The 27,660-nt window shown below is 38.3% G+C and overlaps 1 protein-coding gene across 1 annotated transcript; it reads left to right on the forward strand.

Annotated features, from left to right (window-relative positions):
* The first annotated feature begins 14,469 nt into the window (after nucleotides 1–14,469).
* On the forward strand, nucleotides 14,470–15,214 carry LOC306669194 (SKA complex subunit 2-like). Its single transcript, XM_079153068.1, has one exon. The coding sequence runs from the start codon at nucleotides 14,471–14,473 to the stop codon at nucleotides 14,834–14,836; it is 366 nt and encodes a 121-aa protein (XP_079009194.1). The 5' UTR covers nucleotide 14,470; the 3' UTR covers nucleotides 14,837–15,214.
* Nucleotides 15,215–27,660: the final 12,446 nt, after the last annotated feature.

Here is a 27,660-nt window from a genome sequence, read left to right on the forward strand (position 1 = left end):
CTCGTTTTTCAATCATCCTGCTTGTCATCTGTATCCCTTATAGGATCACTTCTAGGAACTGCCTATGCCCTAGAAAGATAATGAGACCTACTCCTAGTCTGTGCTGTAGGAGCATGGCTGAGATGCAGATCATCTCCAAAATGCTAGCTGCCTTTGAGACATTGTCCTTTTTGTTAGAGGTCAAAGTTCAGCTGAGCAGTCACATAATATCTTTCCAGGCAAGACTGAACATCTGACTTAATTTTAGGGACATTTCAATGTATTGATATGGATCCTTGAGAACTTCCCTAAGTCCATCTTTATTTGCCTCAGGTCTTGAAGGGAAAAAGGGACACGGACCTTAGTTGACAAAAATTCCCCCTCCTGGCATTCCCGAAGTGGCAGTGTGTTATGTTTTGTCCTCCTTTAGGGGTAGATGATGGATGATAGGGGGTGCTAATTAGGCGGGACATGAAGGTGTTGGCAGGGGTTAGTAGGAACTGGGCATATTCTTGGGATTTCTCTATCCAGACAGACATCTCCTTAGACCTCTCTTCCATCATGGTAGCAATCTTAGCTGAATCTAGCTTATACTGCTGACATAATTTGGGGTTCTCCCTCAGAGCAAAAAGAATCCTGAACATAGGAAATCTCAGAACTTTTTCCTTCCTTCTTACAAAACGAACTAAGCTGCAAGATAGTATTAAAGTTTATACTTCCCTCTGACAGCCATGATTCTCCATCAGAGAGTTTGTATTGAGGCCATGCCTGACGGTGGAAAATCAGGCACTTTCTCCCCAGCATCTATGGATCAAACTTGTCCCAGTCTTTCAGTAAGCAGGCTAGTGGTGAACCTGGTGCTTCTTTGAGCCTGAAGCTCTGATCTGGATAAAAGAAAGCAGAACTCAGGCGCCATACCAGAAGAACTGCCCACTCTCACAGGACATCTCCCTGAATGAGCTTCTGGGTGGCTGGCAATCCTGCTCCGCTCCCTCTACATGACTTGCTGAACTTATTGCCACCTTACCAGATAAGTTGCACAGGTCTTTGGTTTCCACAGGACAAAGACCCAGGGGGAGTCAGATCTAGGAGCCTTACTGGTCACCTCTGACCACTACTGGACTTCCGGATGTGATGTCTGATAATTAAATGTCAGCCATCAGTGGGATGTACCTCTCTGCTTCATGCATCTACAAAATTAGTGAGCCTAGTCAGTATGAACTCTTCTTTCAAGCAAGGTCCAAGGAGACCATGTAAGACCAGGATCATCAAGGACAAAGGATCATTTTAAAGGGGTTTTTCTTCTACAAAATGAATCCAAGGGATCCCAGAAGGATAAAGAACACAGGTTGTCTCAAAAGACCTTCCGCCTTCTTCATGGAGAAATTTGAGGAAGAATTTAATTAACAGGCTGTGATCCCAGTGGGCTTGGAGATACCCAGAGGGATAGAGTTCAGCTTCCTTAGAGGTTGTGAGAATGTGTTTCCTTAGGTCCTTAAAGAAAAAAAAAGAAAAGGGGGGGGGGGGAATGAGTGACTCCCCTTGCCTTACAGACAAATAAATTGGGGAGGCACATAGGAGCACAGAAACTACAAGAGGGGTGTCTTTGGCAAGTCTGCAGCCCCTCAATATGTGAAAAGAGGGAGTTCAAACCCATCCTTAAAAACCATTCTGCATAGAATATACCTCTTTCTGTGGATAGACTCTTAGCTATGAGGGAAGCACTTAAGAGGATCAAGTATGAGGAAGGAGATGCAGGTGGCTCATACGAAGGTGTGGGTCTTCTGCAAAATTCTCTTAGTGCCATGATCAACCAACCACCACAGGATACCTCAAGGGGCTGTCAGGAAATAGGATCATAAGGGGGACCTTGAGAGTCACCTAAGAGTAGCCTTGGTCAGGTCATGCGGTTGCCCCTCAACTTCACTCAAGTCCTCACATCTGAAGGGTCAGGATCAGGGGTCACTGTCTGCTTGCTCTGGGAACATCCCAAACTGGAATAGAAAAGTAAGAAATAGCTGCACAGAGCCCAGCAGGTCAGGCCCACAGGACAAGTGATTGGGAACTACAGAAACTGAGAAAGACTGGCAGCCATGCTGAAAACTTTTCAGTGGTTGATGGGTGCCCAGTTTTCCTCCAAAAGATAGTGAAGGCAAAGAGCACCAGGCACAAATGACTTACCTCTATGGGAATTGGGGATCCCAGCCGAGCTCCCTAGACATTACAGGCAAGAGTCAGGGTCAGGTTCTTGTTCGACTGAGTTGAAGAATGAACACTGCAAATGCTGAGGGAAGCAGCAGTGTTATTTAAAAGGAGAGTAAAGATGCAGAACTCCCAGCACAGTGAGCCTCGAGGGCCGAGGGTGCCCAATTATACTTCACATCCAGTTATTTACAAACTAAAATATAATTACGCTTAAGTTATATAAATCATATATAGTTCTCATTTGCTAGTGTGGATTCAATTATTCTAAGTTAACCCTTTAATTTTCTTCATAAAGTGTCCAAAAGTTATTTGTATATGAGGTGTCCCCCCAAGCTCAGGTGTGAGACATGAAAGTTCAGAGGTGAAATGATTGAATTATGAGAGCCTTAACCTAATAGTGGATTAATCCACTGATATGGATCAGCTGAGGGGTAATTGGAGGCAGGTAGGATATGGCTGGAAGAAGTAGGTTTCTGGGGGCATGCCTTTGGGGTTTATATTTTGTCCCTCGTGCCTGGAGCACTCTCTGCTCTCCACTATGTCCTTCCACCATGATATTCTGCTTCACCTCAGGCCTAGAGCAATGGATTTGGCCTTCTTTGTACTTAACCTCTGAAACAACGAGCCAAAATAAACATTTCCTCCTTTAAGTTGTCCTTGCTGGGTCTTTTGATTACAGCAACAGTAAAACTGACTAACAAACTCCAATTTTGTTAATTGAAGCAACATAATACTAATATTCAAATGAAATTGACTCCGTTAACAGAGTAATATTCAATATTTTGTAATCCAGTGGGGGCAGAACAGATAATTAATTCTTGCCAACCCAGTTGTAAAAATGCTCCAAAATATATTCCTTTCTGAATTTTCTACATAGTATGATAAGTCTGTATATTCACCTTTAGCACATGATCCACTTTGTGCTTCTTTTATGGTTTCGTTCCCTTGTCTGTTTTCTTTCCCTCCCCACCAATGAGTTAAGTTTTCAAAACCAATATCCCAAGGCCAGCCCCGATGTAAAGGAATTAGTCATTATTTTCATGCATACAGAACAAAGTTTGGTTTCCCCCTCGCTGTTGGCATAACACTGTCCCCCACACTCCCACCTCGGAATGCTCACGCCAAAAATGTTGATCTCACAAATGAGAGACATTTGCTATAATAAGTGAAACAAACAGAAGAGGTTATTGTGTTTTGAAATTTGGGAATCTGGAACTTTTAAATTCTGCCTCAGAAAATCAGCCAAAGCTTAAGCAAGCTGTGCGTTTGAATTTCTTGGATGAGGACCACCTGTTCTTGGTGAACTCTGACTGATGAATCTGTTCCCCCAAAACTCCCTTCACTGTGACTTTGTCACGTATGCACACACCCTGGGCTTTGCATAGATGTTTTTAAAAGAAAAGAAGGAAAGCAAGTAGGCAGGCAGGAAGGGAGGAGGAGTGGGGTGGGGGGGAGGTGTCTTAGTTTTTATTCTACTGTGACCAAATCACCTGACAAGAACCGTGAGAGGAGGAAAAGTTTATCTAGGGCTCAAGGTTTCAGAGGTCTTGGTCCATAGATGGCTCATTGCATTGCTCTGAGCCTGAAGTTAGGCAGAACATCATGGCAGAAAGATTGGAGGAGGAAAACAGCTCAAGACATAACACCAGGAAGCAGAGAGAAAGAGCTCTACTCAAGAAGGACAAAATATATACCCTAAAGGCACGTCCCCAGAGACCCACCTCCTCCAGCCACAACCTACCTGCCTGCAGTTAGCACCTACTTAACCCTTATTAGTGGATTAGTGCACTGATTAAGTTAAGGCTCTTGTAACCCAATCATTTCACCTCTAAACTTTCTTGCATTGTTTCACACATACATTTTTTGGGGACACCCCATATCTAAACCATAACAGAAAAAGTAGGAAGAAAGGAAGGAAATAAAGTCAGAAGGAGGTAGGAGGGTGGGGAGGGGGAGAAGAAGAAAAGCAGGGAGGCTAGGAGATAGGATGGAGAAAGCAAAAGAAAAGATCTGTAAGCAAAAGCATGCTGAGCTAGGACACTGCCGTAGAGCCCAATTCCTGTCTGAGAGCAGATGGACATTAGTTTGAAACATCAAGGCCATGGTTGCAGAGAGGTAGTCAACAAAAAAGGCATTTTTTTTCTTTCAATGTCTCACTGCAGATGTCCAGCAGCACAGTTATCTGTGAATGTCACTTGGACGTGGGTTCTGGGTATCCCTCATTCCTGAAGAGAGAAATAAGCTCACCTATGTCCTGCAGCCTTTGCCTCTGCTCTTCCCCCGCCATGGTGTTGCTTCCCCAAATCTTCACGTGCCTGTCTCCTTCTTGCCATTCAGAATTTGGGCCAAATGTAACCTGATGAAAATTTCCCCAACTACCAGTCAGTGAAATACATAGCCCTGCTGCTTGATTCCCATCAGCACTCTTGTCACCGGGTAATGTTTGCTTACCATCCGTCCACTGCGTAGTGAGAACAGGGATTTTGCTCCTAAGATCTTTTTTCTGCTGTGTCCCCAGTGCCTAGAAAAATGCTGAAAACAGAAGCTTTGAATAAATGCTCGATAAACTAATTCATGGTGGTTTTGGTTTTGTTTTTTGTCTTTTTGTTTTTTTACCTCTGAAAAATCAGTTGAAAATATCTGTGGTCTAGGACGCAGATTCTTGCCGTCTTTTCTAAACTGATTTCAGATCACTTTCAAGTCAAAACTTAGTACTTGTGATGTATTGATTTCTGAATTAGCATTCTCATTTTTCCACAGATCAATTATCCCTGCTAAATATCAGAAAGGCTAAACAGTGACTTCAGAATTTAAACTGTTGATAGGATTTTATTGATTCTTTAAATAAGTGAAGTGTGTTTGTGTGTACTTTTATTTTTAAAAAAAAATATGCTAACAATTTTAAGCCTTAAATATAGAATTTTGATAATTTTGATAATTTTTCTTAAAGTAATTCAATCAATAGAAGTATTTAAGCATATATAGACGACAAAAAATGTTTACCAAAGACAAAAATGCCTAATTGGTAAGTTCTGTGCATTATAAACTGAGAACTGAAAATTCTCAGAAATCCATGAAGTATACAAATTTATGCAACTGTTTTTCCTATCATTCAATTGTTTCCATAGCAACTTTGGCATTAGATTGTGTATATGCTACCTTGAAGACACAAAGCATCATTCTCTCTAATCTATTTAAAGTGAAGTACTATGTTATTTCTCAGAGTTATGTTCTGTCTGTTTAGAGGAAAAAACATACACTGCCATCCTACACAATGCTGTTAGTATTATGTGACTCCACTTGATATAGTTCTGAATTCTCTCTTCTGTTAAAGTTTTCAAGTTGTTAAAAAGAAATCGAGCAAGATAATGATAAAGTTAAGGAACTTTTCTTTCTAGTGGGAAGGAAATTAATGAGTGGGAGAAGTAATCAAGAATATAAAAGATACATTTAAAACTGTACTCTAACAATTGTCATGGACTGAAAATGTGGGACTGCATTTGCAAGAACAGAACCAGGCCACTCCCAGAACAAGTTGGTTTCTGGGGACAATGTAATATTCTGTTCATCTGGGTGCTAATTAAACAGCTGTGATCAGCTTATGAAATTTGTAGAGTAGTACACTTAGGGTGTCTGCACTTCACTGAATGCATGATATATTTAAGTTTTAAAGAATTGTTGATCTATTCCAAAAGTCATTATATTGTATCCAAGGGACAGTCAAACCTTTTCCGCAGAGAGCTAAATAGTAAGCTAAATAGTAAATATCTTGTTCTTTAGGAGGCACATACAGTCTGTCTGTTTATTGGGGTGTTTGTTGTTTACTTACTTTGTTTTTTACAATGCTTTAAAAAAATTTAAATCCTTAACTTGACTACAAAAAAAAGGAAGGAAGAAACTGGAATCACCAAGGGTATGAATATTGATGGAAAGAACACCATAGAACAAACAATCCCTGGGGCCTCCAATGTTAGATTACAGCTATTAAATCTATTCCTATGATGAATCATGATACTAGATCTCTTAAAGCTAAGCCATTTTTAAAATTTCAGACTTCAGTCATGATATATTATTTCTTAATGTGCTGCTAAATTTTCTTTGCTAATGCCTTATTTAGGAATTTTCATCTTTATTTGTAAAGCAAAATAGTACTATAACATTTAGTAAAATGTTTATGCTTTGTTATAATTTTCTATTCACATTATAAAAAATGATTTGAGAGTTTTCCTTCTTTCTGTGTACTCTAGACTAGAAAAAAAATAGCAATGGAAGTATTTGTACTTTAAAGTTTTCATAATATTCCCTGTAAGTCTGTCTGGGCCAGGTGCTTTTTTGGCTCGTTTGTTTTTTTTTTTTTTTTTTTTTTTTTGGTGGGGGGGTCATGGTATTTGGTTCAGGGGTTGGTGAGTAGATCTGCTCAATAATGGCAATGGTTTATATAGGATTTACTTTGTGCCAGATCTTGTTCTAAGTATAGATAGATAGATAAATAGATAGATAGATAGATAGATAGATAGATAGATAGATAGATAGATTAGATAGATGATAGATAGACACACACAGAATTCATATATATACATATATACATGTATGTATTATACACACACACACACACTCATTTCATCTGCAGGACAATGAAATCAGGTGAAGTGTCATTGCCATCTGTGTCTATCATTATCACTATCATCATTGTCATCTTCATTTTACATCAAAGAAAATTGAACCACGGGTTAAAAAAAAAAAAAAAAAAACAGTTTTCAACACCATTCCATCAATAGATAGAATATGACATAGGAAATAGTGACACAGTTATCAGAAAGTTGAAACAAAAAGGTGGAGCTCTGGGTACCACCTGCAGGGATGGAGCAACAAGGGGAAGAGAGTAGAGAACCCAAGAGATTAGTGGAGCTCCCCAGCATTATGGAGGTTCAGACCTCAGGGGCATAATTACAAACAGAAAGTTGAAACTAACCCCCTGCTGGGACAGTAGAGTGCAGCAACGGCAAAAGAAACAGCGACAGGCTGGAAGAAAGTCCCTCTCTACTGCTCCTGCCTTCCAGCCTCCCTTAGGCCCCTACAGGTAGAGGTCTGCAGCAAAGGACTGCAACGTGAACTTGTGGACAGCCCCAGTCCCAGCCCCATCTCCAGCCCCAGCACTGAGGAACAAAATTTGGAAGGGTGAATTTGAAGCTCAGGAGCAATTAATGAGGAAGCCAAGATTTCTCCATTCCTCTCCTTTCCTATGGAATTTGGACTGTCGGAAAATTCTTTCCTGAGTCAGTTTTGTCCTATTTGACATATGTAATATGTCTATGCCATATTTTCTTAGAGTAGGTCTTTAAATTTATTTTTTTAGCCATACATAAAAATTGTACATATTGGGCTGGTATTACAGCTCAGTGGTAGAGCATTTGCTTCACATGCACAGACCCTAAATTCAGTCCCCAGTACCACAAAAGAAAAAAACTGTACGTATTTTGGGGGCACCTTGTGATATTTTAATACATGTATACATTGTAAATGTTCGAATTGAAGTTAACATATCTATCCCCTCAAATGCTTATCATTTCTTGGTGGTGAAAACATGTACTGCATGTTTTAAAAAAACTAACAGAAATTATATTGCTTATTTTAAAAATTTATTTTCGAGTTGCACAAAATACTATCTTGTGATGTTTTACTTTCTTCTTTTTGTTGTTTTTCCTACTTGCAATGTATCTTGTGTTTTTACTTTTTTCTCAGATTATCTCATCATTTTTATTCATTTAATCAGTTCTTCAGCTCACTAGATTTTGATCTTATTATTTGGTTACAATCTCTAACTCTTCCTATTCTGCCTTTTTTTTCACTAATCCCCTCCTTTGACTTTCCTTTGGCTTATTTTGTTGTTCTTTCTTTATCTTTTGTGGTTTCTTTTTCATAGCTGTACATACAGATACAAATTTTGTTCTGTGCTGAGCTTATGTCATGGATTCTTTTTTAAAATATTTTTTAGATGTTAGTAGACCTTTATTTTATTAATTTATTTATGTGTTGTGCTGAGACTTGAACCCAGTGCCTCACACATGCCCGGGTGTCCCTCTACCACTGAGCCACAACCTCAGCCCCTTATGCCATGTATTCTGATATGTACTATTTTCATTAATTCCTTTTTAAAATTTCACTGCATTTTCTGCTAAATTTTCTTTTCTTTCAATTCCATTAATACAACTTTAAAATGTTTCCCAAGTGGAAACACTTTATTTTATGCTTGTATATTCATTTCTAGTTTTGCTACAATAATACCTGACTCTTTTTGTTCATTTTGGAATTATATTCCACTATATATAGTCAATTTTATGATGGTTTCAAAAGAGAAGATATTCTCTATTATCAGAGTACAGAGTTTGATGCATATCCCACCAGAGGTCCCTTATTGATTGTATTGTATAAGTTACCTACATACTTACTTTGTCCTCGTGGTCTTACAGTGGAAAGAAGAATTAAAGCTTTCTATTACTAGTGTGTTTTTGTTTGTTTGTTTGTTTTAACTAATTACCTCTGTTTTCTTCTTCGTAAAGTTGTTATCTGGTGCATAGATAATGATAACAGTTGCATCTTCATTGTGAATTTTATACCTCAACATTCTATCACTGTTTCAGGCAGTGCTGTTTGGAGAAATGGAGCCAATAAGATATACAGGAAGATACGCAGAGATTTATTATGAGGGACTGGCTCATGACACTATGGAGACAAAGAGTCCCACAATCTTTGCCACACTGGTGAAGATGGATCTCCTTTACTCAGTCTACCAATTCAAATTCTAATCTCTTCTGGAAACACTTTTATAGACATATCCAGAAATTATGCTTCACCAACTGGCTAGGCATTCCTTAGCCCAGTCAAGCAGGCACATAAGATAAACCTTCATGATAACTGTTCTATTTTCATTATGAATTGGAAGTTTTTTTGTCACATTTAATTTCTTTGGGTCGTAAGTTTTCAATGTTATATATTTCAGATTGCCACCTCTGATTGCTTTTTTCTCATTCTTTTGTCTATATAAAATTGCTCATGCTTCCATTTTTACATTTCTGAACAAATCTGTGGCTTTGGGATTCAGCACAGACTTGGGTTTTGTTTAGTGACCGCATATGAAGATCTTTTTTTCCTTTGGATGAGTAAGCTAAACTTGTTTATAATTATTGATTTATAACACGTCTTGATTTTACTTCTGTACCATTATAGGTAGAGTCAGAGAGAAACTGTCACAATCTGGCCTCTCATTTTCTTTCTATAGTAGTTGTGATACTTTGGAAGGTTTGTATTTTGTTCCATTGGTTATCTGTAATCAACATCACCCCAGTTTCAATCATTCACGAGGACAACTCCCAGGGCACAGCATAGACTTGTTCTCACAGCTATAATTTATTTTAGTGAATGGTCACAAACAAAATCAGCAAAAGAAAATGGTACATGGGGCAAAGTCCAGGAAAAAAAAAAAAAAAACAGGCACAAGCTTATCGGATGAAGGTGGAGTCACCCAGGGTACACCTAATGCCTCCAGCAGCTAGAGTCCATGACCAGAAAAGCACAAAGCACACTAGAGACTCGGTGCCCAAAAGTGTTTATGGGAGCTGGTCACAGGCACCCTAGCACATCCCCAAGTTCCACCCAGAAGGAAAGACGGTATCTCATACAAAGCATGAGGTTCACACACCTCAGGCACAATAAGCCTTTGTTATTAGTTCAGAATGGGAGAAATTCTCCCAAAATCTAGTTTTCAGACACAAGTCAAAGACTAATCTTTATAGAAGGACTTTTAAAGGACAGCAGTCTCAAGCGTCTCCTCATTTTGAAGCCTCATTTTTATATTGTCAGAGCACAGAATACTGACTCGCCACATTGATACCTTAACCTTACCTAAGATTTTGTATTAGAACTGTAGCTAAATGGTTTAAAGCTCACCATTTATTTTGCTCCAGTTTCCCTTATTATCTCTTGGTAGAGTGGAGTTTGTCCTCTAATAAATTCTCTAGAAGGGCTTATGTGACCCACATACCCTGAGTTCATGCAAAACAATATACATGAAATACAGCTTGATTAGATATAAAATTTTTAAGCTACATTTTTTTCCTTGAGTAACTTCTAAGTGTGGTTCCACTATTGTCTGAACTTCAATATTGCAGTGGAGAAATTTGGTGACTGCCTGATTTTCTTTAACTGTAGATGACACAATCATTTATCTTCCCATCCAATAGATTCTTTATCTTTACAGCACCACTTGGCATTGACCATTCTGAGTCATTTTTCCATGAAATATGATGTACACTTTCAATGTGTAACTTAAGATTTTCTTTTTTTTTTTTCCCAGAAGTGTTTTCATAAATTGTATTTTATTTTTTATGTCACATTTGGGGATATTTTCCTTTGGAAACTAATTATGCATATGGGATCTCTCCCCTTTCTTTCTTCTACCTCTATCTTTTCTCTCTAGTTGTTTTTGTTTATGCTTTGTTTGCTCGTTTCTCTCATTTCCTTCTGTTTCTTATTGGGCTTCCTATGTTGTACTCCTTGTCATTTTGTCCTAACTTCTAAATTATTTTTTTTTCTGCTCTTTATTTCTGCCACTTCCTGCTTAAACTCCTCCAATAGACTAGCTGGCACCTTCTGCTGACTGCTTAACTCTTCCTGATTTCTCTTCTTTCTGTTTTATAGTTTTCCTGTGAAGTTGTATTTGCTACATTAGTTGTTTGATCCACATTAAAATTTTGGATAATAATTTTCACCTGCTTCATGGCAACCTTTTCTATTGAGTTTTCTTTTATACAAGAGAGTTTGGATGCTCTTTTGCATACTTTTCAGATAGTATTTTTTTTCTGAATGCTGTGTTCACTCCACTTTTTATTGATATTTAAATGAGTTGAATTTTCCTGGACCAGCTATGAACAAGAGAGCCTTGTCTTCTAGGTTGTCTTCTTTGTTCACCAGCCTCCTGGGGTATTGCCAAAGTGAGTCCCACTGGTAATCAACCTGCATCTCCTGAGCCTCTTAGCACCTAACCAGTTTCCCTTGCTTCCTTCCCTTGCCAGACAATGCAGGGGACACCTCCTGCTGCCTTTTGGAAATGAACTTTCTGAGACCAGTCAGTCACACCTCTTGATTGTCCTCAGATGCTTTCTGCAACTTCTTCATGCACCTTTCCTAGCCATCTCACCTGTCTCACCTGTTCCATCTCAGTCCAGTTCACATTGAGAGAGGGGCCTGCTCCTTCTGGAAGTACATATTCACTTCTGATTTCTAAGATCTGCCACTGTTGGGCCCCTTTCTAATCCCTCATTCTTCACCCCATCTCAGCCCCCAGACCCAATTATCCCCATGAAATTAATGCTCGTCTCAGTTTCTTGACCAACATGTAATGTACAGATTGTGAATTCTCTGATTTCTAGCATTGCTGAGAATCTAATTTGAAGCAGTTTTTTGTTTGTTTGTTTGTTTGTTTGTTTTTAACTTCTAGTATATGATTTCCAAGAAAAGAAGCTGGGATATCTAAAGCTAAGCTGTCACTCTGCTCCTATCCTATCCACTTCAATGATTAATTTATTTCTGCTGAAACTGTGGGTACAGGATGAATTGCCAGTCCAACAGACAATAAAACTACACATCCAAAGGAAGTCTATGTCCTGTATTATGCTTGTAAAATTTCCAAAGTGTCTAAATGATATCTCTGGGACACATTCTATGTCTAATGTACCTTTAAATGACCTCTGAACTTCAGTGTTGACTCTGTAAATACTTTTTATCTGAGCAATGTATAGTGGAATCATAATACCATCTTTCCTAAGAATAACATATGTACTAAAAGCCCAGCTAATAGTGCAATTCCCCATTTAATTATCTCCTCTGTCATAATATAACCACCTACTTTCAATTATTATACTCATCGTAATTACATCCTGGAGACACTCTGTCTCTGAGTTTGTGAATAGTACAATTTGAACCAAGGACAGAAAGTCAGAGTACAATGTGGAGTGACTTTCTCACTATTTGTTGAAAGATTTTGCTGTTACAAAAAGCATTAAAAAGATTTTTTTTTTTTTTTTTGGTATGTGTGCAGTAGCTAAGGCAAATTCTAGGGATAGCATTTCAGGCAAATATCTACAAATGATTAGAAAAAAGTGTTGAAGGAGGTAGCACAAACCCAGGTCTGAGTTTCAGTGTCCGCTTATCATCTGTATGACTTCTCAAAGCTTCACTTTCTTCAAACGTATACAGTCCACATGTCCAACTTCATTACTGAGGTGTACACAATGATATCACTCTTTTAATACCCAAATTAACGTATCTCCAGTCCTATCTTGTGAGTCCTAATCTGTGTTAGTCTGCCTTCCTTCACTGTGACAATACCAAGAATGTCAACTTAAAAGGAAGGAAGAGTTATTCTGGTTCATGTTTCAGAAGTTTCAATTTGAAATGGCTTGTCTCCTCTCTGGCCTTGTAGTGAGGCAAAAGATCATGAGAGGAGGACACAGGGAAGCAAAACAGCTTACCTCATGGCAGCCAAAAAGAAAGAGAGAGAGAGAGAGAGAGAGAGAGAGAGAGAGAAACCAGGAATGAGCTATAACCTTTGAGGGCATGCCCTCAGTAATCTACTTCCTCTATGAATTCAACCTCCTAAAGTTTCCACCACTTCCCAGTAATGCCATCAATGATGACTCCATCAGTGGCCTAATCCATTGATAAGGTCAAAGTCCTCACAATCCAATCATTTTCTAAGAGCCCCACCTCTGAATATTGCTAAATTGGGAACAAAACCTTCAAAACGTAAGCCTTTGGGGTACATTCCAGATCCAAACCATAATACAGTCCCTATTTCTTCTAGGCATTCTCTAGAATCACAGATGCTGCTTTCTCTAGTCATAACTATAGACCCATTTACCATTTCCAGAGAAGCTATCAGTCCATGAAAAGTGACAATCCCCGGGATTGATTGTCCATAAAGTACACACTAAACCCACACAAGCTGAGAAGTTCCAATCAAATTCCCAGTAAGTATCTCCCCTGCTGCTTCCTACAGCAGTTCCCTAGGAAATGGGGTAAGGGGTTTCTGGCATTGGTGAGTACTGAGTCCAGAATCAGCCCTTCCCTCGGGTTTGCTCCAATCATGGCCTGATTTCCTCCTTCATTTAAAGGTACACCTTAGTGCACTTAAACTGAGTATATAGTAAGCATTAAATAAATATATGATAAGTATGTGGATATATGAGTAGACAAAGAGAGAGTAGTTCTTCCCACCCCTCAGATGTGAAAATTACAGACAGAAATGCCTAGAAATATTTGGCATGAAGTAAGGAAAAAAAAAAAAAGGTAGTTCCCTGTAATTTCTGATGGTTAACATTAAGTCAAATGAAATCTTTCATATGTGCTTCAAAACATGATTTAAAAAGCAACATCCACTTTTGGAAAAAAAAAGTTAATCTAGTATCAGGAGTCATGGATGTAAATGAAATAAGCAATTAAATTTTCTTTCACTACCAACATCCTTGAAACCGTATCATCCAATTATATAAAACACTACTTAAACAAAGAATCCATAGACCTTGCATCAACTTGAACTATTGCAACTAAACATTTTTAGTTCTTTTGATGAAAGACTTGTTTTCATATTACAGCTACAGAAAATAAGGCAAGGAAGCAATATTTTGCCAGAGTCAAGAGAATTCCATGCTTTTATAATTATGTCAAAATCCTACTGTTACGTATAATTGAAAAGAACCAATTTTTTAAAAAGCAGAAATTCTCTGAGAAATTTACTCTTCCCTTTTTGTATAAGCAACAGAATACAAAATTTTTGTCATTTTGCCATAGCTTATGAAATCCAACCATATTTCCATAGAAATTGATTATACTTCTTTGAAACAATTTCTTTAGTCAACCACTTATTTTGTATTATTATAGTCATCATCATTATTAGTATCTCTTGACTTTTAACTAATGCAAATAACTTTAAGGCCACTTTACTCCCAGGCTTTCAAATGTAAACAATTTTATTCAAGATTTTCTCATACTCTTCACAGTCTCCAGAGATCTATAACTGTGATAATGCATTGTAGGTATGAAATAAATATTTATAAATGAAATGTGATTCCCCATTTTTATAATTTTTGTTGACAGTCACATAACTATTGATGAATAAAGTCTGTTCTTGTTCTCTATGTGGAATTTTCATAATCACTGTTAAATAGGGAATGTTCCAGAATTAGGAGGCATTATGGAGGTTAAAAAAAAAAAATGAGGGAGATTCAACATGGAGGCGGAGGTCGATAAGCTCGAACTGATGTTCCAGAGATCTGACTCTGATCTGGATTACATTCAGTATAGACTGAAATACGAACTCAAGACAAATCATCCCGATTCAGCGGGCCAGAAAAATCCAGTTACAGTCTTAAAGGATTTGCCTGCGATAAAATCTTGCTATCAAACTTTATATGCACCTTTTAAACCAGTTGCTGTTGAGCAGAAAGAGACTAAGAGCCACATTTATGCAACTTTGAATAAGACTATGACCATGATACAAGAACTACAAAAGCAAACAGACCTGGAGCTGTCACCACTGACTGAAGAGGAGAAAACTGTGATAGAGCAATTAAAATCTCACATAACAGACTTATGAAGAAATGGACTTGCAAAAGGAAACTAATGAAGAGATCTGTTTCAGAGAAATTTACAACAATGTCTTGTTAACACTTGATTATTAAAGGTGGGGGGCTGGTAAAGGAGAAGGAGGTTTGGCTTGAGTGACAGTGTATGATGCCTTTAATCTGAGTGGAAATTATAAGAGCAGATATTATTTGTATAAAATTTAGCTGAAAAAAATAAAAGGAATGGGAATGCAAGGATTTAAATATATATTTTACATATATATCCTTAGTTTTGTAGTTTTAACTAAGGAAGCCCCTTAATATTATTTTGGACCTGTTTTCTTTTTGTGTAGTTGAGATAATGTAGATATTCTGTCTTGTCATAAAATAAAGTTTATGTATATTTCAGGAGTCAAATGTGTAAATGAGTATGATTTAGAAAGTAAAGAACAAGCAACATTTAAAAAAATTTTTAAAAAATGAGGGAAATGGAATTTTTAAAAAATTAGAAAGTACAGCCTTGAATCAAGAAAGAAAAAGAGAATTTAACACACTTGCATTTCCTTCTCCATGAAATCTACATAAATATCAGTTCAGCAAGTCCCTTCATGACAGTATCCACACATCAGAAAATGGCCCCATGACCCTGATGCTCATATCATGTCATTTACCAACTGTCTTATCAGGTCCATTCAAGGCAGACCACTCTCTCAGGAAAAAGAGGAAGACTTCTGTGCAGGGACACATCTCTCCTCTCCATCATCTTATGAGAAGATTAACACTGAGCCAGGAGAGAATGAGGACAGGAAGATGGAAAGACCTCTCCCTGAGCTAAAACCAACTGGACAAAGACCCTGATCTCCAGAGAGGCCAGGAATACTTCAAGGGCTGCCTCTCTTGACCACATAAAACCACACTGAGACCTAGTGACTCTGAAGTCTTGGAGTTTGTGGCAATAACAGCAAGAGCCACACATACAAGGGGTGATGTTTTATGTTACCAAGTCCTCTCACTTCCAGAGTTAGAGGGGCTGAATTCTGGCTGCATTTGTGAATGACAAAAACAGACAGAAGTGATCAGCTAGACACAGGAAGCTCAGGGGACCACGGGGCCTATCAGTAGAGAGGCTTTAAGGGAAGGCCTTTAAGGAAATTGGGAATTGAGGTGTTTTAGAATATCCATCATTTGTATCCCAATCTGGATGTAATATCAGGAGTATTGAATCACACCTCTGAAGTCAAACTTGAAACTTCCAAGGAAAGGATTCTGTGTCATGGAAAGTGCTGAGAACATCTGGAGTAGTCACATAAATTCTACAGGTATTGTATGTGGGAAGCAAAATTATCTTACGATTTGAAATTTAAAATGTAATATTCTTACATGCATTTACATCATAATCCTGCATACTCTCACTGTTGACATACCACATTCTAAAAATAAAATTCTCAAAAAAAAATAATAGAATTTAATACTTGGAGGGGACTCCTCAGGGCATCTTCCCCCTACAGCAATCCAGATTCCCCTCTAGAACATCCCAAACCACAAGAACACAACAAAGTAACTATGTTCTTGGACGGTATGGATTGGTGTAGGATGAACCCATCTCCCGAAATTGCCTGCTAAGCACATGTTCTCTTCAGCAAGCCACATGTCACTATGGGATTAAAAGGAGCTTTGCCTGGTTACGACTCCAACCCACTACCAGCACTAACAACAGTATCCCTCACCAGTTACTTCCTTGCACAGAAAATATATTAAATCTGTGTTTACAATTTGAGCTCATTCTAAGAAAGAATAAAACTTCTCCAGTGGGCAATGTTGACAGTGGGGACAGAGAAGACATAGGATATCTCTGTGCTTTCCTCTCCATTATGCTGTGAACGAATTTAAAAAAAAAAAAGTCCCTTTAAAAAAAATAACACTTCCAAGATAATAATAATAAAAAAAACCTTCTAAATCCGAAGGCTCAAAGCTAGCATTTGTTTGTGGGAGGAGGGCACAGCCTCCACTAGAATTCAGAATGAACTTTTGACTGTAGTCTGGATGGATACACACAAGAAAGTTATTTTCTTAGCTCCTCCAACTTCACTTTTTTCCATGAACTATAGAATATTTTTAAATCTACAATAAACACTTCTAGTGTGGTGCCATGGCATTATGTTAATTTGGTTGTAAATTGCTCCCACATCTTATGAGAAGATAAGTGGGAGGGGATTGGGTATGAATACTTTGGTCTGTCTTATTCTCTGAACTGCAGGGTAATGTCTCGATAAGGATACGAAATTTTTGAAAGGAGCTTTTAAGGACTCACATAGTGCTGGCCCTATTTCACATACAGATAGGGGCACACAAGACATGCAGATGGCTTTTAATTATGCACTGCTCCTGATTACACCATTCGGGGCTGGTTTATTGGCCTTTCTCCTCTGTCAGAAAGGACCAACTCAGAGCACTGGATCTTCAGGGGCTAGCATTTAAGACACTGCAGTTCTTTAAGCTGCCTATATATTATTGGGACAATGCTGGAAAATAAAGACTTCTCTGTTGCATTAGAACCTTTTAGAAGGTGTTATTAGAACGGTCTTCAGTAAAGTGATGTTGTTTAGACTGGTTCCTGAAACATTGTCCTGGATTCTCTAATTAGAAACTAAAATGGTTTCTCTCAGTATCATTCCCAATAATGTTCCAAAATTTCAGCTGTTTTGCATAACTTCCAAAGCAAACATGTATTTTTGAAGGGACAGAGGCTTTCAAATTTTCCACAATAAGTGAGCATACATTTTGTGTGTTTTGACAGGACTGCCGTCACAGATATTACTAGTTCTCTATTCAATACATCAAATAGATTCTTAGCAGCATAAAAGTGCTGAAAAAAATAAATCCTAAATCCTTTAAGAAAAATAAGCTCAGCAATTTTAAAGAGTTAAGAAGAATGGAGTTCCTTGGGGGAAATTATGACAATACTCTCCTTGTGCCAATTATTTGCCTTTGCACTAAAGCTTTGGATTATTTTTAGTCACCAAATAAAAAATAAGAAATTAAGATGTTAAGATGTGATGAGCTACAAAATGCAAATTATTTAATCAAATGTACGGAAGAAATATGTTTCAATAATTACCCTTAGCGTTTGTCAGAAAAGACAAGTGGGAGAATGGAGGAAAAATTATTCCACTTTAAGTTCAAATGACATAACATCATTACAAGAGGTCATGGGAAGAAGTGAGCTAATGGAAAAATATCAGAGAAAAGGAAGATTTGAGATCATTATATAGCTTCTATAGCACATATGGAAGCCAAATACCTAGAAATATCTGGAAAGGATTTATGTGGCATAAAGAATTATATGAATTGTATTATGAGAAAAATGTGAATGTGTGCTTTCTTTTGAAATTGTCATAGCTGCTTAGCTAGTCATTTTTCTCAGACATTAACCCTCTGAAATGAATGTGAATATCTCGCTCTGGTTAGATCTCCATCCCACCTATGTAGTACATTGCCTGAAAATCCTGGCGCTGGGCTTTGCCCTCCCTTGAATTTCTCAGACTTCCACATCAAGTCAGCTCCTATTTATGGAGATCACAGAAATCTAAAGGTAAAAGTGATTTGGTTTAACTCTTGGCATGAGTTACTTCCTTGAAATATAGTCCTCTGTTCTTCTTTCTACTTCTAAGTATATTTCATGCAGATTGCCTTTATTTCCCTAGTAAGCAGACTTCACAGCTATTAAACCAGCCCAAGTACTAGGTACAATTTGTCTTTACCCTGTGTTTTAACCTCTTTCATAGTTGAACATCATTACAAATATAGCCATTTTAATGCTTCAGAAGTCAGTCTAATGCTTGCTAATGTAACATATTCTGAGAGTTGCCAATAATTCTGAGCATTCTGTAATCTTCATTGACATAGATATCCTTAGACCAGTTCTGCTAAGGCAATTTCACATCTATGAAAAAGAAAACAGAAATCAAGAAATTAGCCCTTTGGGGTTGGCTACTGTAAGAACATGAACATCAGAAAATATTCTAAGTAGAAAGTTCATTGATACACAAGACAACAATGAAATATCATTTTACTTATCATTTGGCAAAACCAAAAGAAAGCTAATTTAACCGATATGTTGGAAAACCTGAATAAGAAATGAAAACTAAGTGAACCTTGACCCTTCCTTCACTTCAATAACAGAATTCATTTGAGATGAATCATAAACTATATTGGAAAATCAGAATGAAAAATTTCCAAGAAGAAAACAAAGGAAATGTCTTAACCTTATGGTAGACATTTTCTAGAATACACAAGAAACAGTTATTGAAAAGTTGATAGACTGTACTTCATCCTAATTAAAATTTTTCTTTACAAAATGACTTTCTGGAAGAAAACAGTGTACAACTTGTATATCTAGTGAAGAATTTGTACCCAGAATGTAAAAGAACTCCTAGAAATCAAAAATTAAGACAAACTCAATTTGTAAAAAACAAACAACAAACAAACAGACTTGGACAAGAACCTTTGTAAAAGATACGTGAATAGCCAGTGAACATATACAAAGAAGCTCGACATCATTAGTCATCAGGAAAAGACTAATTAACACTTCCACACCATTAGCCTGGCTAAACTCTAAGTCTGAAAATGCCAAACGTTTGCCAGGATTAGAAGCAACCATAGCTCTCACACGCTGCTGGTAGGAGCATCAAATTGCGCAAACATTCTGAACTCTTCAAAAAAATTAAACAAGCATCTACCTTATGACCCAGCAGTCCTGTTCTCAGGGATTTACCCAAGAGAAACAAATGAAAACATGTGATTGAAAAGAACTCAAATATTTATCAACAGGTGTACAGATTTTTAAACGTAGTAACTTCACACATCGGGACGCTGCTGACACTAGAGACAACATGGATGAATCTCAGAAAAACGAAGAAAGCAAAAGAAGCTGGAAACAAAAGAACACCTACTACAAAATTCCATCTGTGTTAAATCCAAGAATAAACGAAGTAAGAAGTCAGAGGGTGGCTTTCACTGCGGGATGCAAATGGAGAAAAGGGGCACAAGGTAACTTTCTGGATAAGGAAAATGTTCTGTCTCTTTTTTCTTCCCCCCCTTGGAGTGGCAGTTATGTGGGTTTATACAAGTACTACAATTCATGAAACTGAGCAGATAAGGCCTGTGGATTTACTGTAGGAAATTAAACCTCAACAATATATTTCTAAATTCAGTGTCATAGAGTAATCTACACATATTCCTATGGACAGAGTAAATTAGTGCAAAAGTATTGGCAGTGAACTTGGTAGTAAGTTTTGAAACCCTTAAAAATGTGAAAGACCTCTGGCCACGTAATTTTGTATATAGGAATACATTTTTTATTTTATTTTATTTTTTATTTTTACTGACTGCATTTTGATTCATTATACACAAATGAGGTACATCCCTTCATTTCTATGATTGTGCACGATGTAGATTCGTACCACACATGTACATAGGGTAGTGATGTCTGTCTTGTTCCACTATCTTTCATACCCCCATCCCTCCCCACTCTCATTTCCCTCTATATAATGTAAAGTTCTATAGGAATATATTTTAAGAAATCAGACATCTGCATACACACACAATAACATGCATGAGTGTAAGCATATAGAATTTTAATTCCAGTATTGTTTTTAACTGAAAAATTATACAACATAAATGTCTAATGATAGAGGTTTAGTTAAATAAATAATGATGAATCTGTACTTTGAATATTACTTAGCCATTAATATTATTTAATGCCATATAAAGCTAATTTTTAATATAATTTTAAATAAAAAGAGAAATTTTTAAAACAATGAATAGTCTAGGGATATTGATTTGTTGCTTTGCCAATAACAGTGGTTTACCAGAATGGAAAATGTAATTTTCTCTCAACTTGCAGTGTGTTTCCTGCAGGTGGGCCACTCTGCCCCATATGTCATTCAAAGACAGGTTCTTTCTGTCTAAAGTTTTCATCATCTTCTTCTACATAATTAAGTCTGGGTCACTATCACCATGTCTGCATCTCAGCCACAGAAAGGAGGAAAAGAACATGGAGGGGAGCAGCTGCCCTTCAGGGGTGTCACTGTAAGCTGCCCAGGCTGCTTTTTCTCCCATCCCACGTCAGAGCATGGTAGTGCCAATCTACCAGGAAAGCTCAGAAATGTCCCTAGCCCGGTTGCCACATGCCCACTTAGAACTGGGGAGTGGCGATTTCCAGTGCTAAAAAGAAGAAAGGAAAAAGGGATGAATTGTATGAAAATCTAGGAGTCATTAGTAGAGCGCTCTTCAGCAAATGCCACGTCATCAAAGTCCTTGACAGCACAGAGAGCAAAACCACAAGGGAAACACAGATCCTGACAACTCTGTCTCAAGAAGTGATACAGGGCTGGGGATGTGGCTCAGTGATGGAGCGTTTGCCTCACATGTTGAGGCTGAGTTTGATACCCAGCACTAGGAAAGAAAAAAATAAAAAAGAGTAACATAGAAGATTTGAACTCTGAATTGGAAGAAGTTTTAGTACTACTTTAACCAATTTATTTTTCTTACATTTTCCTTTTTATGTACATCCCAAAGTCACACGAGAGAAGACAATATCCAAACTAGTCTAAAATAACCTTCTCAATGAGTACAAACTTCTTAATTTATGTCACAGTTTAATTGATAGCCTTTTTCTTTCTTAGTAGGAAACAAAACAGTGCAAATTATGACTGATGGTATTTTAGATTTTGATTTGATGATATACAGTCAATTGTTGGTAGTTATTTTGCATACCTGGGATTAAAATGTTCTTTATTTCATTCTTTGCACTTTTATTTTCTCTTTTTTTTTTTTTTTTTTTTTTTTTTTTTTTTGGTAAGAAAAATTTGACACATAACATAAACTTTAAATGATCCAGTGGGGAGTCCAGTATGCTAGAAGGGGTCAGTCCAAAAATTAAACACCCAGAGGGTATTGTGACTCAGTCCTAAAGAGGGGAGTAGTGATCATTTGTGAGGCTAGGTTTTTCCATGATCCAGCTGTGTAATGAATAGATTGTTTCCATTTACAAAGTAAACATAACTATGACTGAAGAATAAGTTGCCCTGATTGGTTAAGAATGAGTGAATGAATAGGGACCAACTAATCAATGACTGCACCTGCTGATTTATGTGTGAAGCTAAACCAAAGCAATTCTTCCTCTATGCCCTAAGTTATTTCAAAATTAACAATGGAGGAGTTTCAAGATGGCGGCCTAGAGGGTGGCTGCATTTCATGTTGCTCCAGGACTCAGGATTCAAAAGAGGAGAAATTGAAAGACTTGGGACCAACTCAAAGCAGCCGGGTGAGTCTCTCCCATTGGGGAGGCCTCCCGGATGGGACGGTGGTCCCAGAACGCAGGGAACTTGTGAAGTAGAGCTGCCCCTCCCCCCGCTGGAGCAGTGAACTCGGACAACTGGGAGCGTCGTACAGGAGGCCACTCAGCACAGCGCTGGGACTCGGAGCAACGACTGGGGCTCCGGTGACTGCCCAGGGGAGGAGCGGCGAGGAGAGCTATGTGGACTCAGGACACTGGGGCCTGCCCTGATGAGGAGGAGGAGGAGCGCGGCCACGTGGATTCGGGGTGACTGCACCAGAGCTACAGGCGGTTGCCAGAGGAGGGGCTGCGTGGCGAGCTGTTTGGACTCAGACCACTTCTGAACACCGGGGCCTGCCCGGAGGAGTAGGAGGAGGAGGAGGAGGAGCGCGGCAGGTCATTTGGACTCGCAGTGACTGCATTAGCGCTCCAGGCGGCTGCTTAGAGGAGAAGGCGAGTGGTGAGTTGTTTGGACTTAAAGTGACAGCTCCTGAACACAGGGGGGCTGCCTGGAGGAGGAGCGTGGTGGGTCGCTTGGTCTCCAGTGGCCGCACCAGAGCTCCGGGCGGTTGCCCAGAGGACATGTGCGGCGGGTCACGTGGATTCAGAGCCACTCAGAGCAACCACTCCTGAACACCGGGGGGTTACCTGGAGGAGGAGGAGGAACAGGGAGGGTAATTTCGACTCGGAGTGATTGATTGCCCCGGGCTATGGGTGGTTGGTGGGAGGAGGCACGCAGTGAGTTTCTTGGACTCCCAGTGACCGCACCAGAATACTGGGCGGCTGTCTGGAGGAAGAGGCGTGTGGCGGGTCTCTGGGACTCAGAGCGATTGTACAGGGCCCCAGGTGGCTGCTCAGAGGAGGGGCCGCATAGCCAGGCGATTAGGTGCAGAGCAGGGTCCCAGGATCTAGGAGGCTTCTTGGTGGAAGAGCCGCACAGAGACACGCTTAGGGCAGAGCGAAGGTTCCAGGCCTGTGGGCAGATTCTCTGAGGAGGGGCAGCCTAAGGAGATTCATCTGCGAAGGGTGAGGCTCCCAGGCCCAGGAGGTAGGGCCGGGCCCCTGGGAACTTTGCAGAGGAAGGCAGCCCAGCCCAGGCAGTAGCTGTAAATTCAGGCGAACCTCTAGGAGGGAACTGACCAGCGAGACCTCCCCACCGGGTGAGTCTTCTCTGCTGGGTGAGGTTTCCCCAAAAGGACGGTAAAACCAGAGACTCAGGCCCAAACAGGCCTTGCCTCAGCCCACAGCCTAGTTCCCCTTTGGATGACCATTGGTCAACAAGTGGAGGCACCTCTGCCCACTAGCAGGGAATATACCCCACCTGAAGGCCACCACTCCTAGAGAGGCAGCTTCCTTGTGGAGCACCGCATTATCAACTTCCTCCATGACTTCAGCCTACTGAAGGCTAAGAGGGGATATATATAGAAATCTTCAGGGACATTGTAAGTCAATAGAGGAAATCTGCAATATCTCAGCGGTCCACTGATACCTGAACAATATGAGAAAACAAGGAAAGAAAATGCTGCAAACAAATCTAGATGTTACATCAATAAAACCAATGACAGCATGGCAGAAGAAATGACAGAAAAGGAGTTCGGAATGAACATAATTAAAATGATCAGAGAAGCAAACAATGAGATGAAAGAGCAAATGCAGGCATTGAATGATCGCACCAATCGACAGTTAAAAGAGCAAATACAGGAAGCAAAAGATCATTTCAATAAAGAGTTAGAGATATTGAAAAAATAACAAACAGAAATCCTTGAAATGAAGGAAACAATAAACCAAATTAAGAACTCCATAGAAAGCATATCCAGTAGGATAGAACACCTGGAAGACAGAACCTCAGACATTGAAGACAAAATATTTAACCTTGAAAACAAAGTTGAACAAACAGAGAAGATGGTAAGAAATCATGAACAGAATGTACAAGAACTATGGGATATCATGAAAAGGCCAAATTTAAGAATTATTGGGATTGAGGAAGGCTTAGAGAAACAAACCAAAGGGATGAACAATCTATTCAATGAAATAATATCAGAAAATTTCCCAAATCTGCAGAATGAAATGGAAAATCAAGTTCAAGAGGCTTATAGGACTCCAAATACACAAAATTACAACAGACCCACACCAAGGCACATTATAATGAAAATGCCTAACATACAAAATAAAGACAGAATTTTAAAGGCTGTGAGAGAAAAGAACCAAATTACATTCAGGGGGAAACCAATACAGATATCAGCAGATTTTTCAATCCAGACCCTAAAAGCTAGAAGGGCCTGGAACAACATTTTTCAAGCCCTGAAAGAAAATGGATGCCAACCAAGAATCTTATACCCAGCAAAACTTACCTTCAAATTTGATGATGAAATAAAATCCTTCCATGATAAACAAAAGCTAAAAGAATTTACAAAAAGAAAGCCAGCATTACAGAATATTCTCAGCAAAATATTCCATGAGGAAGAGATGAAAAACAAAGAAGCAAATCAGCAAAGGGAGGAATTATCCTAAAGGAATTGTCAAATAAAGGAGGAACCAAGTTGTGTCAAACAAATAAGCAAAATTTAAAAAATGAACCAAATGACTGGGAAACCAAATCATATCTCAATAATAATCCTGAATGTTAATGGCCTGAATTCATCAATCAAAAGACAGAGACTGGCAGATTGGATTAAAAAGAAAGATCCAACAATATGCTGCCTGCAAGAGATTCTCCTCATAGAAAAAGATACCCATAGACTAAAGGTGAAAGGATGGGGAAAAACATACCATGCACATGGAAACAGCAAAAAAGCTGGAGTATCCATCCTCATTTCAGATAATGTGGACTTCAAGCCAAAGTTAGTCAGAAGGGATAAAGAAGGTCATTTCATACTGCTTAAGGGAAGCATAAATCAGCAAGATATAACAATCATAAACATCTATGCCCCAAACAGTGGCTCATCCATGTATGTCAAACAAATCCTTCTCAATTTCAGAAACCAAATAGACCATAACACAATAATACTAGGTGATTTTAACACGCCGCTCTCACCACTGGACAGATCTTCCAGACAAAAATTGAACAAAGAAACCATAGATCTCAATAACACAATCAATAATTTAGACTTAATGGACATTTATAGAATATACCATCCAACCAAGAGCGAATACACTTTCTTCTCAGCAGCACATGGATCCTTCTCTAAAATAGACCATATATTATGCCACAAAGCTAATGTTAGCAAATACAAGAAGATAGAGACACTGCCATGTATTCTATCAGATCATAATGGATTGAAGTTAGAAATAAATGAAAGAGTAAAACACAGAAACCATTCCAACATCTGGAGATTAAACAATATGCTATTATATGATGAATGGATAACAGAAGATATTAGGAAGGAAATTAAAAAATTCTTAGAGGTAAATGAGAACAAAGAAACATCATATCAAAATCTCTGGGACACTATGAAAGCAGTACTTAGAGGGAAATTTATTTCATGGAGCGCATTTAATAAAAGAAGTAAAACTCAAAAAATAAACGACCTAACACTACAGCTCAAAGCCCTAGAAAAAGAAGAACAGACCAGCACCAAAATAGTAGAAGACAGGAAATAGTTAAACTCAGAGCTGAAATCAATGAAATTGAAACAAAAGAAACAATACAAAAAGTTGACAAAATAAATAGTTGGTTCTTCGAAAAAATAAACAAAATTGATAAACCTTTAGCCACACTAACAAAGAGAAGACAAGAGAAAACCCAAATCACTAAAATTCGGAATGAACAAGGAAATATCACAACAGACAGGATTGAAATACAAAACATAATTAGAAGCTATTTTGAAAATCTATACTCCAACAAAACAGAAAACCTCGAAGACATCAACAGGTTTCTAGAGACATATGAATTGCCTAAACTGAACGAGGAGGACATACACAATTTAAATAGACCAATTTCAAGTACTGAAATAGAAGAAGTCATCAAAAGCCTACCAACAAAGAAAAGTCCGGGACCAGATGGGTTCTCAGCCGAGTTCTACAAAACCTTTAAAGAAGAGCTCATTCCAATACTTCTCAAAGTATTCCATAAAATAGAAGAGGAGGGAACCCTCCCAAACTCATTCTATGAAGCCAATATCACACTGATACCTAAACCAGACAGGGACTCATCAAGGAAAGAAAATTTCAGACCAATATCCTTAATGAACATCGATGCAAAAATTCTCAACAAAATTTTAGCAAATCTCATACAAAAACATATTAAAAAGATAGTGCACCATGATCAAGTGGGTTTCATCCCAGGGATGCAAGGTTGGTTCAACATCAGGAAATCAATAAATGTCATTCGCCGTATCAATAGACTTAAAGTCAAGAATCACATGATTATTTCAATAGATGCAGAAAAAGCATTTGATAAAATACAGCACCCCTTCTTGCTCAAAACACTAGAAAAAATAGGGATAGTGGGAACATTCCTTAACATTGTAAAGGCCATTTATGCTAAGCCCATGGCTAATATCATTCTAAATGGTGAAAAACTGAAAGCATTCCCCCTAAAAACTGGAATAAGTCAGAGATGCCCTCTTTCACCACTTCTATTCAACATCGTTCTTGAGACTCTAGCCAGAGCAATTAGACAAACCAAAGAAATTAAAGGGATATGAATTGGAAAAGAAGAAATCAAACTATCCCTGTTCGCTGATGACATGATTATATATTTAGAGGAACCTGGAAATTCCACCAGAAAACTCTTAGAACTCATAAGTGAATTCAGTAAAGTAGCAGGTTACAAGATCAATGCTCATAAATCCAATGCATTTTTATACATAAGTGATGAATCTTCAGAAAGAGAAATTAGGAAAACTACCCCATTCTCAATAGCCTCGAAAAAAATAAAATACTTGGGAATCAATCTCACAAAAGAGGTGAAAGACCTCTACAATGAGAACTATACAACACTAAAGAAAGAAATTAAAGAACACCTTAGAAGATGGAAAGATCTTCCATGTTCTTGGATAGGAAGAATTAATATTGTCAAAATGGCCATACTACCTAAAGTGCTACACAAATTCAATGCAATTCCAATTAAAATCCCAATGACGTACCTTACAGAAATAGAGCAAGCAATTATGAAATTCATCTGGAAGAATAAGAAACCCAGAATAGCTAAAGCAATCCTTAGCAGGAAGAGTGAAACAGGGGGTATTGCAATACCAGATCTTCAACTCTACTACAAAGCAATAGTAACAAAAACAGCATGGTATTGGTACCAAAATAGAAAGGTAGATCAATGGTACAGAATAGAGGACACGGACACAAACCCAAATAAATACAATTTTCTCATACTAGACAAAGGGGCCAAAAATATGCAATTGAGAAAAGATAGCCTCTTCAACAAATGGTGCTGGGAGAATTGGAAATCCATATGCAACAGAATGAAACTAAACCCATATCTCTCACCATGCATGAAACTAAAATCAAAATGGATTAAGGACCTTGGAATCAGACCAGAGACCCTGCAGATTATAGAAGAAA

This window comes from Sciurus vulgaris, assembly GCF_902686455.1.
Source record: "Sciurus vulgaris genome assembly, chromosome: 9".
NCBI lineage: Eukaryota > Metazoa > Chordata > Mammalia > Rodentia > Sciuridae > Sciurus > Sciurus vulgaris.